Source organism: Mustelus asterias, chromosome 1, assembly GCF_964213995.1.
Source record: "Mustelus asterias chromosome 1, sMusAst1.hap1.1, whole genome shotgun sequence".
Classification (NCBI taxonomy): domain Eukaryota; kingdom Metazoa; phylum Chordata; class Chondrichthyes; order Carcharhiniformes; family Triakidae; genus Mustelus; species Mustelus asterias.
In genome coordinates this window covers 17,014,105-17,031,830 of record NC_135801.1, presented here as the reverse complement: position 1 = coordinate 17,031,830, position 17,726 = coordinate 17,014,105, and the positions used below count along the sequence as shown (strand labels likewise).

The 17,726-nt window shown below is 45.0% G+C and overlaps 1 protein-coding gene across 1 annotated transcript in view; it reads left to right on the top strand.

The window, feature by feature from the left end:
• Positions 1 to 2,197: 2,197 nt before the first annotated feature.
• The window catches only part of LOC144501295 (rod cGMP-specific 3',5'-cyclic phosphodiesterase subunit beta-like), a 67,330-nt gene continuing 51,801 nt past the window's right edge, over positions 2,198 to 17,726 (top strand). Inside the window, exons 1-3 of the mRNA XM_078224875.1 lie at positions 2,198 to 2,659; positions 14,572 to 14,724; positions 14,814 to 14,903. Of these exons, the coding sequence (XP_078081001.1) occupies positions 2,198 to 2,659; positions 14,572 to 14,724; positions 14,814 to 14,903 (705 nt within the window). The remainder of the gene's footprint in view (positions 2,660 to 14,571; positions 14,725 to 14,813; positions 14,904 to 17,726) is intronic.

Genomic DNA, 17,726 nt, shown 5'->3' with positions numbered 1-17,726 from the left:
TTCACAGCTCCAGGTTCCTGGGTTCGATTCCCGGCTCGGGTCACTGTCTGTGTGGAGTTTGCACATTCTCCTCGTGTCTGCGTGGGTTTCCTCCGGGTGCTCCGGTTTCCTCCCACAGTCCAAAGATGTGTGGGTTAGGTTGATTGGCCATGCTAAAATTGCCCCTTAGTGTCCTGAGATGTGTAGGTTAGAGGGATTAGCGGGTAAAATATGTAGGGATATGGGGGTAGGGCCTGGGTGGGATTGTGGTCGGTGCAGACTCGATGGGCCGAATGGCCTCTACCTACACTGTAGGGTTTCTATGATTTCTATGATTTCTATAAGGGTATCACTGCAGGGTCTGAGGGCAGAATGTTGCCACTTGGGTGCAAAGGCACACCAGTGCTTGACCATCCTCCCTAAGCAGGAGCCTCAGAACTCCAGCAGCGACCAAGTGCAATCACTCGTCCCAGAAAAACTGCAGCAACGTTCTCTGGATGTTTGAACACAATCAGAGTGAGCGGTCAAAGCCGGTACCACAACATGGAGGCAGGGGCAAGGCTTCAAAAAGCTTAACAATTGGGTGTCAATCAGTGGCACACTCAAGCATTGCAATGCTGATTAAATTGGCACAATTGATTTGTCCAGGAAGGGTCAGAGAAATGTGGGGCTGGCAGGTCCTCGTTTTTGTAGAACTGTCATAAATCGCGCCGGCTTGATATCACGGCGATATCTGATGAATATTCAGTGAGGAGGGATGCCCAGGCGGGAGGACACACTAATGAAATGCTGATATATTCGAATAAGCTTCCTGACTCTCTGTGGCGGGATTCTCGCACATCACCAGTGAAAAGCCGAGAAAATGGGAAAACGCGATCCAGCCATATTTTGTGCCCACGTCATTGTTCTCACTAATATCTAACACGGGCTGAAAATGGTTCCCCTAATATGAGATACTACTATTGCCTCTCCAGTATCCACTATCCCCTTTAGTTAGATTCCTGTAATCCTGTACCTAAATACATTCTGAATCATGAAATACTTCAAGATGAAGTGGTGCGGTGGCACAGTGGTTAGCACTGCTGCCTCAATGCTCCAGGGACCCGGGTTCAATTCCGGCCTTGGGTGACTGCATGTGCGGGGTTTGCACGTTCTCCCCGTGTCTGCATGCGTTCCCTCCGGGTGCTCCAATTTTCTCTCAGTCCAAAGATGTATGGGTTGGGTGGATTGGCCATGCTTAGTTGCCCCTTGGTGTCCAAAGATGTGCGGGTCAGGTGGATTGGCCATGCTAAGTTGTCCAAAGATGTGTAGGTTATGGGGATTGGTGGGGTAAATATGTGGGGTTATGGGGATAGGGTGGGGAAGAGAGCCTGAGTGAGGTACTCTGTCAGAGAGTCGGTGCAGACTCAGTGGGCCAAATGGCCTCCTTCTTCACTGTAGGGATTCTATGATTCTATGAATCCCATGCTGCCATGTAAATAAGTCAACAGGCCAATTGCAAATTAAAGATAAAGTGCTGTGCATTAGCATTGCAATCTGCTAAAATTACAATTCTGAAGAAGAATCATATTGGACTCAAAATGTTTTGTTAACTCTATGTCTCTCCCCAGGAGCTGCCAGACCTGCCGCGCTTTTCAAGCACATTCAGTCTTTATTTCAGGTCACCAACATTTGCAGCAGTTCGCTTTTATGATAAAGTTACAGCTGGACATCGCAAATTCCTTCAGGCTCACATTTATCAAGAAATAAGATAACCTCCCTGCCAATGGGGGATTTAAACACCAAGATAATAAGAATGGAAAGAGAGTTTTATTGGATAATAGGAAACGCCAGCAGACACAATTTCAAAAGTATGAGATCCTTTTATAGTTCAGATTTGCCTCCACTACCCCAACATAAAGGCTGGTTAGAATTAGTCACCTAGAAGGGATCTTCTCTACTTAGGAAAGAGATGATGCTCGGACTGGCTGTTACTGTGTCACATGGCAGGTTTCTCTGAGACAATCTACACGCACAACAGTTCACCTTCAACAGTATTAGGGAAATACTTTGCTGATGACAGTAGAATGTGATCAAAGCATCCTCTGTGTTAGCAGAAGCCCTACAATGAGCTAGATCTGTTGCAGTTATTGCCAACCTGGTGTAACAATATTTACTACGGTCAACTGATTTGATCAGAATTCGGGGTGCGGTACTCGGACGGACAGAAGTCGCCAACATGAACAGGGAGGCTGCAGAACAATTCCTGGACTCTAATCCTGACTTTGTCAAGCAGTACTTTGCGAAGAAACTGCCCCCAGAAGTTGTTGCTCAGATAACGGAGCAGACTGATTCTGTTCACATGACGAATTTTCAGGAAATTGGGCAGGTCGAGGAGAGTGGGATTCTCTTTGAACTTATCTGCGATATGCAGGAGAGTGTAAACATGGAAAAGGTGGTGTTCAAAATCTTACGAAGGCTTTCTTTCCTGATCCACGCGGATCGAATGAGTCTGTTCATGTACCGGCAGAGGAATGGCACAGGGGAGCTGGCGACCAGGCTGTTCAACATTCACAAGGATGCCATCATGGAAGACTGCATTGTTCACCCTGATCACGAGATTGTTTTCCCACTGGATATAGGGATTGTGGGAAGCGTCGCACAGTCGAAGAAAATGATAAATGTCCAGAATGTCACTGAGGTAGGTTTGAAAAAATGTGAGCGAGGTGAATATTTTAAAGAAAGGCCTCTGATTTACTCAATGGTGATTCAGTCGGTTGCTTGCTTTAGAAGGCTTTATTTCATGCATCCTGTTGTTTCGCCTGCCAGAGCCAGCTGATTAATAGGCTTACCCAGTCCAATGTGACAGGCGGGATTAAGATTTAAATAACTTTCACTCGCTGTGTATCTAAATTTCAGGATGTGATAAATGAAGGGACTGAAATTTGCATAAGTTGATAAGTTTGTGGAATGATTTTTGTATATGTACATTTAAATGCAGAGAAAGACTTTAAGTTAAACCTGAGCTATCTTCAGATAATGTTTTGAGGTTATTTGCTTTAATTTTAACATAAATCATGTGGTTAACATAAGTCATGATAAACAACTTGCCTTTGTGTAGTGACTTTATCATAGGTAAGTGCCCTAAGGCACTTCATAGAAGTTAAATCGGGCAAAAATTGATACTGAGATAAAGAAGGAGTTATTGGAACAGGATGGCTCCAGGTTTGGCGAAGGAAGTCAATTCTAAGAAGCATCAAAACTGGAGAGAGAGGGTTTATATTCTATTCATTCGCAGGATGTGGAGGTCACAAACAAGATGAGTATTCATTGCCCATGCCTAACTGGTCTTGAGTCACCTTCTTGAATAGCACAGGCGTGTCTTGCTGGGTGGGTTCAGGGGTGTAGTTAAGAATCATGTGAGTCTGGAGTCACATACAGGCCAGACTGGATAAGGACGGCAGATTTTCTTCCCAAATGGACAATAGTGCATCAGATGGGTTTTAACAACCTGGCAGTTTCATCGTCACTATCATATACACTGGCTTTTTGTTTGTTTTAACTCCTTGAATTTAACTTTCCCAGATACAGTGATGGGGATTAAACTCATGGTCCTTACTCCAAGTCACTACATTACTAGTCCAGGACCATACCCAGTGTGCTAACATGCCCCAACAATTCCTGAGATTGGGGCCAAGGCAACTGAAGGGCCACCACCAATGATGGGGAGAAGAGAGTAGTGGATTCACCAAAGGCCATGGTTGGACAAGCACAGAATACTTGTGGTTTGCAGACTGGAAAAAAAGGTTAGAGGGGTAGGGAGGGGTGAAGCCATGAAAGGATTTGAATATCAGGTTGAGGCGATTGTGCACTGGGAGCCAATGCAGCTCAGCAAGCATAGGGGTAAGGGATGAACAGGATTTGGTGGCCGGACTCTTACCACCGCCTCATTCCAGCGGGGTTTTCCCATCCTGCTGCAGTAAACGGAGATTTGGTTGGCTGCCAAATTCTCCGACCCCACTGCAGCGGGAGCGAGGCACGAACGGTGTGTTTTGTTAAAGGTATTGCCACCTATGTCCCAAAATAAACCCCAAAGACGAACTATTACACATCATTGACTAATTAATGAGCTGCAGTTGCTCCAGATAAATCTATTTTCAGAGTTGGCCATGGCATGGCGAACAGTAATGAACTCGAACTAACCTTCAATAGTCCATTTCCACTTCATTTCCCCCAGCCTGTGGAATCTCAAATACAGTATCTGTTAACCAAACTGAGAATAGAATGTGCAATAAAAATTAAAATAAAAATAAAAACTGACAATGGAATGAGGAATAAAAAAAACACTGACAATAGAATGTGCAATAAAAATAAAATTAAAACGGACAATAGAATGTGAAATTAGTGAGGATATTTCAACTGTTGTTTTCATAAATGTTCTTGGAGATGATTGAAATCCTCTTGATGTAATCCTGTGACCTGGATATCATATCTGGGATTACCTTTTCAGCTTGAATCTTATTAAGGGCGTCAGGGCTAGAGCAGGGAATGGGACAGAGTGGATTGTTGTTCAGAGAGATGGCATGGACATAATGGGCTGAATAGCCTCCTTCTGTGCTGTAATGGCTCGATGACAATGACAAAAAAATGTTCATTTTTGGACTGAACTACAATGAGCAATATCAGTTATGGGAAATGTAGATCTCAGTCAAATGAGAAACATGTTCCATGACATTTTGCCCCAATGTGAATAAGTTAAGACGTGTTGCGGTAAATCTTAAACATGTGAGGATAATTTTCAATTAAGAGAGAGCAGAAGACAAGTAGTTGTATGTTATAGAATCATAGAAAGGCATTGCACAGAATGAAGCCATTCAGTGCATCTTTAAAAGAACGATATTATGGAGGAGAAAATGGCATGGTGGTAATGTCACTGAACTAATAATCCAGAGGCCCAGGCTAATGCCCGAGGAACATGCGTTCAAATCTCACCAGGGCAATAAAATCTGGATGAGGTCGTATGGTGCAGTGGGTAGTGAACCTGTCTCTGAGCTAGAAGCTCTGGGTTCGAGTCTCACCCCAGGACTTGATGGCCAAGGAAGGTACATTCATAACGTTGTCAAACAAGTTGAGTGTCAACCTGCAAATTATTCCAAACATGCCATTGGCTGGCGCTAAGAGCACGAGAGATTCCTGGTCAGCCACACTTGATGTGGAGTGGCGCCCCTCAAGCTGTAAGCCTCTGGTGACAGACTTAGGGTCCTGTTCCAAGAATAAGTAGCTATGGAAACAGGCGAAAGTCTGCCTTAGTGCACCATTAGGTGCAGGAAGAGAATTAGAATTGGAATAAAGTCTGGAATTGGAAGTTAGTCTTATTGATGGTGACCATGAAACTATCATTGATTGTTGTAAAAGTCTATCTGATTCACTGATGTCCTTTAAGGAAGGAAATCATCACCTGGTCCAGCTTACATGCCATTCCAGGGGTAGAGGGACAGGTAGTATTGAGGAAGCAGAAGGATGTGGACAGGTTTGGAGAATGGGCAAAGAAGTGGCAGATGGAATACAATGTGGAAAAGTGTGAGGTTATGCACTTTAGAAGGAGGAATGGAGGCATAGACTATTTTCTAAATGGGAAAATGCTGAGGAAGTCAGAAACACAAAAGGGACTTGGGAGTCATTGTTCAAGATTCTCTTAAGGTTAACGTGCAGGTTCAGTCGGCAGTTAGGAAGGCAAATGCAATGTTAGCATTCATGTCGAGAGGGCTAGAATACAAGAGCAGGGATGTACTTCTGAGGCTGAATAAGGCTCTGGTCAGACCCTATTTGGAGTATTGTGTGCAATTTTGGACCCCATATCTAAGGAAGGATGTGCTGGCCTTGGAAAGGGTCGAGAGGAGGTTCACAAGAATGATCTCTGGAATAAAGAGCTTGTCGTATAAGGAACGGTTGAGGACTCTGGGTCTGTACTCGTTGGAAGTTAGAAGGATGAGGGGGGATCTTATTGAAACTTATAGGATACTGTGAGGCCTGGATAGAGTGGACATGGAGAGGATATTTCCACTAGTAGGAAAAACTAGAACTAGAAGGCACAACCTCAGACTAAAGGGATGGTCTTTTAAAACAGAGATGAGGAGGATTTTCTTCAGCCAGAGAGTGGAGAATCTGTGGAACTCTTTGCCGCAGAAGGCTGTGGAAGCCAGGTCATTGAGTGTCTTGAAGACAGAGATAGATAGGTTCTTGATTAATAAGGGGATCAGAGGTTATGGGGAAATGGGGAATGGGGATGAGAAAAATATCAGCCATGATTGAATGGCGGAGCAGACTCGATAGGCCAAGTGGCCTAACTCTGCTCCTATGCCTTATGGTTTTATGATCTTATAGTCCAGACCCACTGTAATGTTGTTGACCCTGAAGTGTGGGCCTTACCAGCGATGCCCACATCCCATGAAATAATTTTTTAAGAAGCCAGCAGAAAGATCAAACCAGACTGAGTGTACAATGGGCAGTGGATCCATTACTGCAGCTATCTGCTTCAGCTGAAACAGAGAGGGTTATTGATAATTCAATATGAAATGTTCTGTACACTTTAATCATCCTGTTAAGGCAAATAATTTGGAGAGATCCTCATCCTGCAACAGTTGAGTAAAAAGTTAGAAGGTCACTGCTCAGGTGCTGCAATTTAATGTAAAACATCCCAAAGGCAGTGAAAGGTAGTTTCTAACTGTATGATTAATGACTGCGTATTGTCAATGGTACAGTGTGCTTGGCTCCTTTCTGTACACATGTGTGGCAGCTGTGTGCATATTCAACCTGAACAGTTGCAAACAAATTTTCGACACAGCTAATTGTCTGAGAAGAATTGATTAATATTCTCACATCGAAACGAACTTCAGTATACTACCTGAATGGCTGTAAATTGGGAGAGGGGAGTGTACAGCGGTACCTGGGTATCCTTGTGCACCAGTCACTGAAGGTAAGCATGCAGGTGCAGCAGGCGGTAAAGAAGGCAAATGGTATGTTGGCCTTAATTGCCAGAGGTTTCAAGTACAGGAGCAGGGATGTGTTGTTGCAATGATACAGGACCTTGGTGAGGCCACATCTAGAATATTGTGTACAGTTTTGGTCTCCTTTTCTGAGGAAGTATGCTCTTGTTCTCAAGGGAGTGCAGCAAAGGTTTACCAGGCTGAATTTGGGGACCGATGTATGAGGAGAGATTGACTAGGTTAGGATTGTTTTTGCTGGAGTTCAGACGAATGAGGGGGGATCTCATAGAGACTTACAAAATTCTAACAGATCTAGACAGGGTAGATGCAGAGAGGACGTTCCCAATGGTGGGGGAGTCCAGAACCAGGGGTCACAGTCTCAGGGTCCGGGGTAGACCATTTAGAACGAAGAAGAGGAGACATTTCTTCCCCCAAAGAGTGGTGAGCCTGTGGAATTCATTACCACAGGAAGTAGTTGATGCCAAAACATTGAATGTATTCAAGAGGCGGCTAGATATAGCACTTGGGGTGAACGGGATCAAAGGTTATGGGGAGAAAGCAGGATTAGGCTATTGAGTTGGGTGATCAGCCATGATCGTAATGAATGGCGGAGCAGGCTCGAAGGGCCAAATGGCCTCCTCCTGCTCCTATTGTCTATGTTTCTATGTTTCTATACTTGTACAGTCAGATTCCTATCCATACGACTGTGATATAAACGCACACATCTTGCAACGGTTCACCAATACCCTTTGGAGAAAGGAATCTGCTGTCCTTGCCTGGTCTGGCCTACATGTGGTTGACTCTTAACCGCCCTCTGGAATGACCACTAAGCCACTCAGTTCAAGAGCAATTAAGGATGGTTAACAAATGCTGGCTCTACCAATGATGCCCACATCCCGTGAAAGAATAAATAAAAATCTCTAATTTAAGCAAACTCTTTCTTGATCCTAATATTTCTCATGTGCTGCCAGCAAGAGTATAGCCAACAAGGATGAATATCGGATTAATTTAGGATATAAGTTCCACATACTGAGGGCCCAAATACTGAAAGTTCTGCATATCTAAATGTGAAAAATTGAAGAGTGAAATCATACTGTGCGGCACGGTGGCACAGTGGATAACACTGCTGCCTCATAGTGACAGGGACCCGGGTTCAATTCCTGCCTCGGGTGACAGTCTGTGTGGAGTTTGTAAGTTCTCCCCATGTCTGCGTGGGTTTCCTCCGGGTGCTCCAGCTTCCTCCGACAGTCCAAAGATGTGCAGGTTAGGTGGATTGGCCACGCTATATTGCTCCTTAGTGTCCCAAGATGTATAGGTTAAGGGGATTAGCGGGGTAAATGCGTGGCGTTGCGAGGATAGGGCCTGTGTCGGATGCTCTGTTGGAGAGTCAGTGCATGCCTGATGGGCTGAATGGCCTCCTTCTGCACTGTAGGGATTCTGTGATTCTAAGTGGGAAATCTGCATATTCTGAGACAAAAACCTACCTATCACCAATTGCCTGCCCAAAATCACCATAAAGTGATGCACACTCAGCATACCATCCCATTATTCCCATTAATAGGCTCATACCATCCCACTTAGGCCACAGATTGTCCTCAATGTCCCTCTCTGAAATTCCTGAAGAGCCAAAAATGTCCTTCTTAAGATCAAATGATGAATACTCCAGGCAAGATCTTATTGTAGCCTTACGACCCTATTGCTACGGCTCTACCCTTTAATTAAACAGGCGTGGCATATCACTCAGGATCCTGTTCATTGTGCCATAGCTGCCTGACATTACACTTGTGCTTTTAGGAAGTCAGCACCGCTGAGATTGTCTTCCTTTCCGTCACCTTTAACCTGTGCCTCTCCATGTTTTATAGTCATAGAATCATAGAATCCCTACAGTGCAGAAGGAGGCCATTCGGCCCATCAAGCCTGCACTGACCACAATCCCACCCAGCCCCCATCCCCGTAGCCCCACGTATTTACCCTGCTAATCCCCCTGACACTAAGGGGCAATTTAGTATGGCCAATCAACCTAACCCGCATCTCTTTGGACTGTGGGAGGAAACCGGAGCACACAGAGGAAACCCACACTGACATGGGGACAACGTGCAGACTCCGCACAGACAGTGACCCAAGCCGGAAATTGAACCTGGGTCCCTGGCGCTGTGAGGTCCAGTGCTAACCAATGTGCCACCATGCAGCCCTATAGTCTAACGCTGAATTCTGCCCAGCTATGCGCATAACCGCAACTGGAATGTGCAGGGTGGCACAAAGAGAAAACCATTCCGCATAAGTGTGAAAATTGGGAATTGTTTTCTCAGAGAGAAGAAAATCCAACCTCAACATGTCTGTCTCCAAACCAGGCCTTAATTCTTTACACAGGTCCTTTAATGCGTCTTAAATTGTCTTAAACGGACACCTATTGCTTCAATAGCTTCAGCCTGCAGAATCCTAATGACCTGATCTAAACCATGTGTTATCCTGTGCCAACACAGAGTAAAGTTCACTCCATGCAGATATTAGTATTGACTTCTGGATGGTTAAGCTAAATTTCCAGCTGAATCACAACCAATGTGCATCAGGGATTTGCACATTTTCTTCTCTACTGTAGCCGTCTATGTTACAAAGTACTTGTTTAACTCTCCTGTTGTGTCTTGTTTCAATCTATATATATGACTGAGCCACCCTTCACCAGTCCTATCAACATGGGCAATAACACGTCCCAGTCATTCTCGCTATGTTGAGATATTGTTAAGTTTTCCAATATCTATCGGTTTTTAATTACTGTAATTGCTTTTATACTCTTCCCCATCTGAATAACTCACAGAATCCTTGCAGTGCAAAAGGAGACCATTCAGCCCATCGAGCCTGCGCTAACTCTCCAACAGAGCATCCCACAAGAAGCCCTATCCCCTTAACCCCATATATTTACCCCGCTAATCCTCCTGGCCTACACATCTTGGGATACTAAGGGGCAATTTAGCATGGCCAATCCATCTAACCTGCACATCTTTGGACTGTGGGAAGAAGCCAGAGCTCCCAGAAGAAACCCATGCAGACACGGGGAGAATGTGCAAACTCCACACAGACAGTGACCCAAGGCCGGAATGGAACCAGGCGTCTCCCCACCCCTGAGTTTGCTCAGTTGTTGTTGCCCTCTCAGGTAAGTGGTGAGTATTCCACCACTCTCCCTGATTTGAATCTTTGTAATGGTGAATAGATTTTAGAGCCACTTGTCACACACTAAACAGACTCTGGGCTGCTTCTCTGGGCACAGTGTTGGTATCCTGGCCCAGTTAAGCTTCTGGCTCTTAGTGGTACCCAGGATATTGGCATTGAGAGACTTGGTGCCTTTGAAGGTCAATGGGAAATGGTTGGATTTGGGATAATGGCAGAAATGACACCTCTCACTTGTCAGGAGGGATAGCCTGATGTGTTGATGTTTACTGAGGAGCTCATTCATTTGGGAAAAATACCAGCAAACGTGTCATTGTCAACGCGCCACAGAGATACACCCCACAGTATGTGGGGTGTAAAGAATAATTCAAGGGGTCAACATGCACTGCTTCACAACTAGCAGTTCTTCTTTCCGTAAATAATTTCACCCTATGTGAATTGCAGCAGTAGATCCCTGAGATAATCTTTCAAAATATCTCTTTCTTTCTCTCGGGTGTGGTGTGTTTCTCTGATAGTGTGATGGAGTGGTGCATTTATGTTTACTGGGGTTTTGGCATGGTTTATTGTGTTTGACAAAAGGGAGATAAATTGTATTTGGTTGTATGATGATATGTGTGTTGTGTTTGACAGCACGTGTATTGTGTTTAGTGGCCTAAACTGAGTAACGACGTCATCCTAATGATCAACATAGAGGCAGATAACGCAGTCCAGTATATTGACCGCTCTGCACTTGTGTGCTACACATGTTTTGAAAGGGGCGGCACGATGGCACGGTGGTTAGCACTGCTGCCTCACAGCGCCAGGGACTCAGGTTCGATTCCTGGGTTGGGTGACTGTCTGTGCGGAGTTTGCACATTCTCCCTGTGTCTGCGTGGGTTTCCTCCAGGTGCTCCAGTTTCCTCCCACAGTCCAAAGATGTGCAGATTAGGTGGATTGACCATGCTAAATTGCCCCTTAGTGTTAGGGGGGCTAGCTAGGGTAAATGCATGGGGTTATGGGGATAGGGCCTGGGTGGGATTGTGGTCGGTGCATTCTCGATGGGCTGAATGGCTCCTTCTGCACTGCAGGATTCTATGATTCTGTGATTCACTGGTCTCGTGCTATTGCACATGTTCTGTTCATTAAAATATTTTCCAGTGTTCCTGCTAAACACTTAAAGTGTGGAGAATAGCTTGAGGCTCAAGTGTCCACACGTTCAGACATGAGACGCTCTTGTAGAATGGCTAGCTGCTCTTAGAGTTGTTTATGTAGGAGAACAATACCTTGCAGCAGATATACATCGAATCTATAGCACAGGAATGGGCTATTCAGCAGCCCAACTGATTCATGCTTGTGTTTATGCACCCCACAAGCCTCCTCCACTGCACTCCCCCCCCCCCCCATCCTCTTTATCTAACCTCATTCTATTCCTTTGTCTCTCATGTGCTTATCTATCTTTCCTTTAAATGTATCTATAGTATGCATCTCAATTACCCATTATGGTGAGATCCCTACTCTAACCATGCTCTGAGAAAGGTGGCTTTCCTGTATCCCTGTTGGACTCGTTGGCCGCTATCTTATGTTTTGGCTTGTAGCTTTGATCTCCACCACAATTGGAAACATCTTCTACCCAATCAAACACCATAACTGCAAAGGTCTTATATTAGGTAGGCTGAAGTTTCCATATTAGCTCTTCACTCAGCCTTCTCAGAAGGAGGCCATTTGGCCCATCGAGCGATCACCAACAAGAACCCCACTCAGGCACTATCCCCGTAAGTTCACACGTTTACCCTATTAATCCAATTTGACACTAAGGGGCAATTTAGCATGGCCAATCAACCTAACCCGCACATCATTGGAGTGTTGGAGGAAACTGGGGCACCCAGAGGAAATCCACACCGCCATGGGCAGAAGGTGCAAACTCCACACAGACAGTGATCCAAGGCCGGAATTAAACCCAGGTCCCCAGCTCTGTGAGGCAGCAGTGCCACCATGCTGCCCCTGCTAATTAGAATAAAGGCAATGTCTTGGTGAGTCCTGCATATTTTCAGCATGTAGATGTAAATGTTGACAGGTGGGATCTGCAATGTTCCTCATGGTGCTTATTTGAGTGGTTAAGTCTGAGGTCCCAGTGTTTGATCAATTGATGCTAAACCTTATGACTGAACTGTTGGGCACATCTGAATGAGTGAGAATGAGAGATGGCCTCCTTCTGTATTGTAGGGATTCTATGGTTCTAGGGGTGATCTAGGAAATTGGATCAGGAATTGGCTAGCGGATAGGAAACAGAGGGTGGTGGTTGATAGTAAATATTCATCATGGAGTGCGGTTACAAGTGGTGTACCTCAGGGATCTGTTTTGGGGCCACTGCTGTTTGTAATATTTATTAATGATCTGGATGAGGGTATAGTTGGGTGGATTAGCAAATTTGCTGATGACACCAAAGTCGGTGGTGTGGTAGACAGTGAGGAAGGGTGTCGTAGTCTGCAGGAAGACTTAGACAGGTTGCAAAGTTGGGCCGAGAGGTGGCGGATGGAGTTTAATGCGGAGAAGTGTGAGGTAATTCACTTTGGTAGGAATAACAGATGTGTTGAGTATAGGGCTAACGGGAGGACTTTGAATAGTGTGGAGGAGCAGAGGGATCTAGGTGTATGTGTGCATAGATCCCTGAAAGTTGGGAATCAAGTAGATAAGGTTGTTAAGAAGGCATATGGTGTCTTGGCGTTTATTGGTAGGGGGATTGAATTTAGGAGTCGTAGCGTTATGTTGCAACTGTACACAACTCTGGTGCGGCCGCACTTGGAGTACTGTGTGCAGTTCTGGTCCCCACATTACAGGAAGGATGTGGAGGCTTTGGAGAGGGTGCAGAGGAGGTTTACCAGGATGTTGCCTGGTATGGAGGGGAGATCCTATGAGGAGAGGCTGAGGGATTTGGGATTGTTTTCGCTGGAAAGGCGGCGGCTAAGAGGGGATCTTATTGAAACATATAAGATGATTAGAGGTTTAGATAGGGTGGATAGTGATAGCCTTTTTCCTCTGATGGAGAAATCCAGCACGAGGGGGCATGGCTTTAAATTGAGGGGGGGTAGTTATAGAACCGATGTCAGGGGTAGGTTCTTTACCCAGAGGGTGGTGAGGGATTGGAATGCCCTGCCAGCATCAGTAGTAAATGCGCCTAGTTTGGGGGCGTTTAAGAGATCCGTAGATAGGTTCATGGACGAAAAGAAATTGGTTTAGGTTGGAGGGTCACAGTTTTTTTTTTTTTAACTGGTCGGTGCAACATCGTGGGCCGAAGGGCCTGTTCTGCGCTGTAATGTTCTATGTTCTATGTTCTAGAACAAACCCCCAAAATGCAGCTCAGACCTGAGAAATAGTCCAATCACTTATTGCCCACATTTGAACACGACCATTGTCGTTCTTTACTTGTCTTCCAAAAATTGCTTGATGTATCAGACCAATTCTGGTTTTTGTATTATAAAGGGAACAGACACAGTGAAGAAAGTGCTAAATGAATGGGGTGAGGTGGATAGGACAGGGGAATGAGCCTGGGTAATATGCTTTGTCAGAGAGTCGGTGCAGACTCAATGTGCTGAATGGCTTCCTTCTGTACTGTAGGGATTTTATGAATAGAGTGGCACCAGAACTGAGAAAGCTCTTCCCAGAAAAGACTGAACAGATGAAGTTTCTTCTCTATAAACGAGAAGGCTGAGTGAAGAGCTAATATGGAAACTTCAGCTTACCTTCACTGATTTCCATGCTTCATATGTGGTGGGATACTTCTTCAATTATAAGCAGAGGGGAACAAGAAAAATTGGAGGACTGCTCTTTTGCACCTTTATATAGATGCATTGAGTTACACTGGCAGAAGCTTCAGAGAATAGCATCCGTAGGATTGTGCATAGTATGGGGGTCAAGACCTATGAAAGGAGATAGGGCCAAGCTACCTTAAAAGCGAAGAACTATTATGAACAAAGTAAACAAGGAGGCGATGGCCTAGTGGTATTATCACTAGACTGTTAATCCAGAAACTCAGCTAATGTTCTGTGGACCCAGGCTCAAATCCTGCCATGGGCAGATGGTAGAATTTGAATTCAATAAAAATTATCTGGAATTAAAATCTACTGATGACCATTGTTGATTCACTCATGTCCTTTAAGGAAGGAAATCTGCCGTCCTTACCTGGTCTGGCCGACATGTGACTCCAAAGCTACAGCAATGTGGTTGACTCTCAACTGCCCTCCTAGGGACAGGCAATGAATGCTGGCCAGCCAGCAATGCCCATGTCCTATGAATGAATTTTTAAAAATACAGAATATGCTGAAGGCAGTTATTAAGTCTGAACAGGAAAGCTTGAGGTTGGAGATCACTTCATTATAAAATATAAAACAGATCAATTTTCTCCTTGTATCACTTTACCCATTACTTTGCCCACATTCCCCCACAGACTGCTAACATCTGTTTGTTTTCTTTTTTCGGGATTTAGTCCACTACTTACAGCTCCTTTGCGGATGAACTGACTGAATACCAAACAAAGAGTCTACTTGCTACCCCCATAATGAATGGTAAAGACGTTGTGGCTGTGATCATGGCAACCAATAAGTTAGATGGACCTTATTTTACTGAAGCCGATGAAGATGTAAGTCTTTCACATATAAACGTTGGAGCGGATTGATGCCAAGCGTGTTTGTAATAATTCACTTATGGATGGTCAACTTCTTTTTTCAGCTTTTCTTGAAATATCTCAACTTTGCCACTTTGAACCTCAAAATCTATCATCTGAGCTACCTTCATAGCTGCGAAACACGAAGAGGACAGGTAACAAATTCCTTTTGGGCGCTGTCGGTAGGTTTCGGCATATAAGTTGACCTTCGAAGCCTTGGAAAGTTCCTCCAAAAAACAGGGGTCGACTTATGTGCCAACTATAAAGGTGAACCATGGGAGTGGGGGGGGCGTGTGTGTGGTCACCATTCGAAACATTGCCTGCATTCAATGCCAGGAGTGGGTGTGTCTTCATCCCTGGGCAGCTTTGCAGGGCAGCCCGCACTCCCTGCTTGATTCCTTGTCATAAAGCACTGGTAAGTAAAACATCCAATGGTACGGTGTAAAATTAAGGCTGAATCTAATGCAAATACAGCATGTCATGGATGAAAAGAGCATTGACTAACATACCAAGCATGATTTTGGGGTTTGGAAAACTGGGGTCACCTTATACACCAGATCGACTTATATGCCATAATTTACGGTATTTTCAGGTTATCTGTATTACCAAGTGGAAGTATTAGGGTGTTTGATCACGATTTTAAAGAGTCTGCAGATTGTTTGTGTTCAGAAGCAACACATGGATTCTAGGGGCAGAATTCTACATTCCTCCCCTCCCTCCCTCAATGCAGGTTCTGAGACACATTTTCATGCTTGGGTGGGCAGAGCCATGGACAGAAAACCCATTCTTTCGTCTATTAAGGTCCTTAAGTGGCCACTTAACGGCCACCGAAGGGTATGTTCCCTCCCAGCCTCAATTTTTAGGCAGGCAGGACCAGGTGCAGGGATGTTAGAAAACAGAGGAGGAAAAAAAAAACCTTTCTCCATCTCAGGCCTCCACGTTCCATCACTCCTTACTTGCCACCCCTACCAGAGTGTCCCCTTACCCCCCAGGCCCCCTAGCACTTTACCTTTCCTGGGACTCAGCTCCAGACAGAGTGCTGCGGTACCACTTCTGGCCACTGCAGCGCTGTGTCTGGAAGGGTTGGAGATCTGACGAAGGGTCACATAGACTGGAAACATTGGCTCTATTCTCTCTCCACAGATGCTGTCAGACCTGCTGAGATTTTCCAGCATTTTCTGTTTTTGTTTCAGATTCCAGCATCCGCAGTAATTTGTTTTTATTATCGGGTTGGAGATCTGTCGGTCAATTTGATTGGTGGACAGATCTAATGTGTGGGACTTGCTTCCAAAGGCACATGGAAGTCCTGCCCACTGCCAATCAATGCTCAAGTTTGCAGTGTCGGCAGTGGGGCTGTTGTTTGATTGCAAGCCTGAGAGAGTACTGCACTGTCAGAGGCACTGTGCTTTAGGTGAGACATTAAACAGAATTGCAGTCTCTCCCTCATGTGATTGGTAATGGACCCAGGTGTTATTTAGAAAATATGTTTGTAGAATCATCATAGAATCCCTACAGTGCTGAAGGAGGCCATTCGGCCCATCGAGTCTGCACTGACCACAATCCCACCCAGGCCCTATTCCCATAACCCCACACATTTACCTTACTAATCCCCCTAACACTAGGGGCAATTTAGCATGGTCAATCAACCTAACCCACACATCTTTGGCCAAAGTTAACCTCTGAACCAACACCAGTAGAAATAGATTAACTGTCCATTTTATTTCGTGGTTTGTGGGACCTTGCCTTGTGTGACTTTACAGCCTTGTTTCCCTATGTTATGACAGTGATTATACTTCAGAAGTAATTCCTTGGCATTGACGCACATTGGGACATTCAAGGTTGTGAAAGGCATTACATAAGTGCAAGTTCTTTCTTGCTTCTTTGATAATTTGCAACAGTAATTATTCCGCTTAAGTCACGTCCTTCTGTAATCTTTTGGGAAGAATCTGTCATTCCCTCCATTCCAGGAATGTCTGGTCACCCTAATCCTTTGCTTCATACATTCCATCCAGTTCCCTGTCCAATAACAAGATTACCTCCAATTCACAGCTAATGATCCTCAGCTAAAAATCTTTTCATACAATTATAGAACAGTACAGGAAAGAAGGAGGCCAATCAGCCCTTCGAGTTGAGCTAGCTGCTCCAAAGAATGAATAAGTTAGTTCCACTTTCAGGCTCTCTCCCGAAATCTGTGCAGTACATTTCTCCTTTAAACATTTATCCAATTCCCTTTTGAAAGCCACTATTGAATCCATTTCCCTACCTGCAGAACATTCCAAATCCTAACCGCTCAAAGGGTGAAAGAAAATTCCCTCTGGTTCCTTCGCCAATCAACTTAAATCTGTGACCCCTAAGCTAGTCCCAATTGCCCGCGTTTGGCCCATATCCCTCTATACCCACCTCACTCTACTTCGTCTTGGATGGTGCCAAGTTTCTTGAGTGTTGTTGGAGCTGCACTCATCTAGGAAAGTACAGAGTATTCCATCACAATTATGACTTGTTCCTTGTAGATGGTGGACAGGCTTTGAGGGGGGGGATCAGGAGGTGAGTTACCCATGACAGAGTTCGTAACTTCTGACATGTTCTTGGAGCCATTCTCTGTCCAGTTCAGTTTCTGGTCAATGGTAACCCCCAGATGTTGATGGTGGGGAATTACAATGGCAATGCTGTTTAATGTTAAGTGGAACTGGTTAGATTCTCTCTTGTTGGAGATGACCATTGCCTGGCACGTATGTGGCACAAAATTATTTGCCACTTATCAGCCCAAGCCTGAATGTCGTCCAGATCTTGCTGCATGCAGACTGCTTCAGTAACCTTCTCAAATGCCTTCTGAATATCCATGGCCAGAATGTTACGTTGATCATGCGGGTGCGCGCCTGACCCAGAAGCACGTGAAATCACACGAAAGATGTCAGGCGCGCATCCTGACTTCATCTCGCTCACACTCAACATTATCAGAGGGCACATGCGGGAGTCTG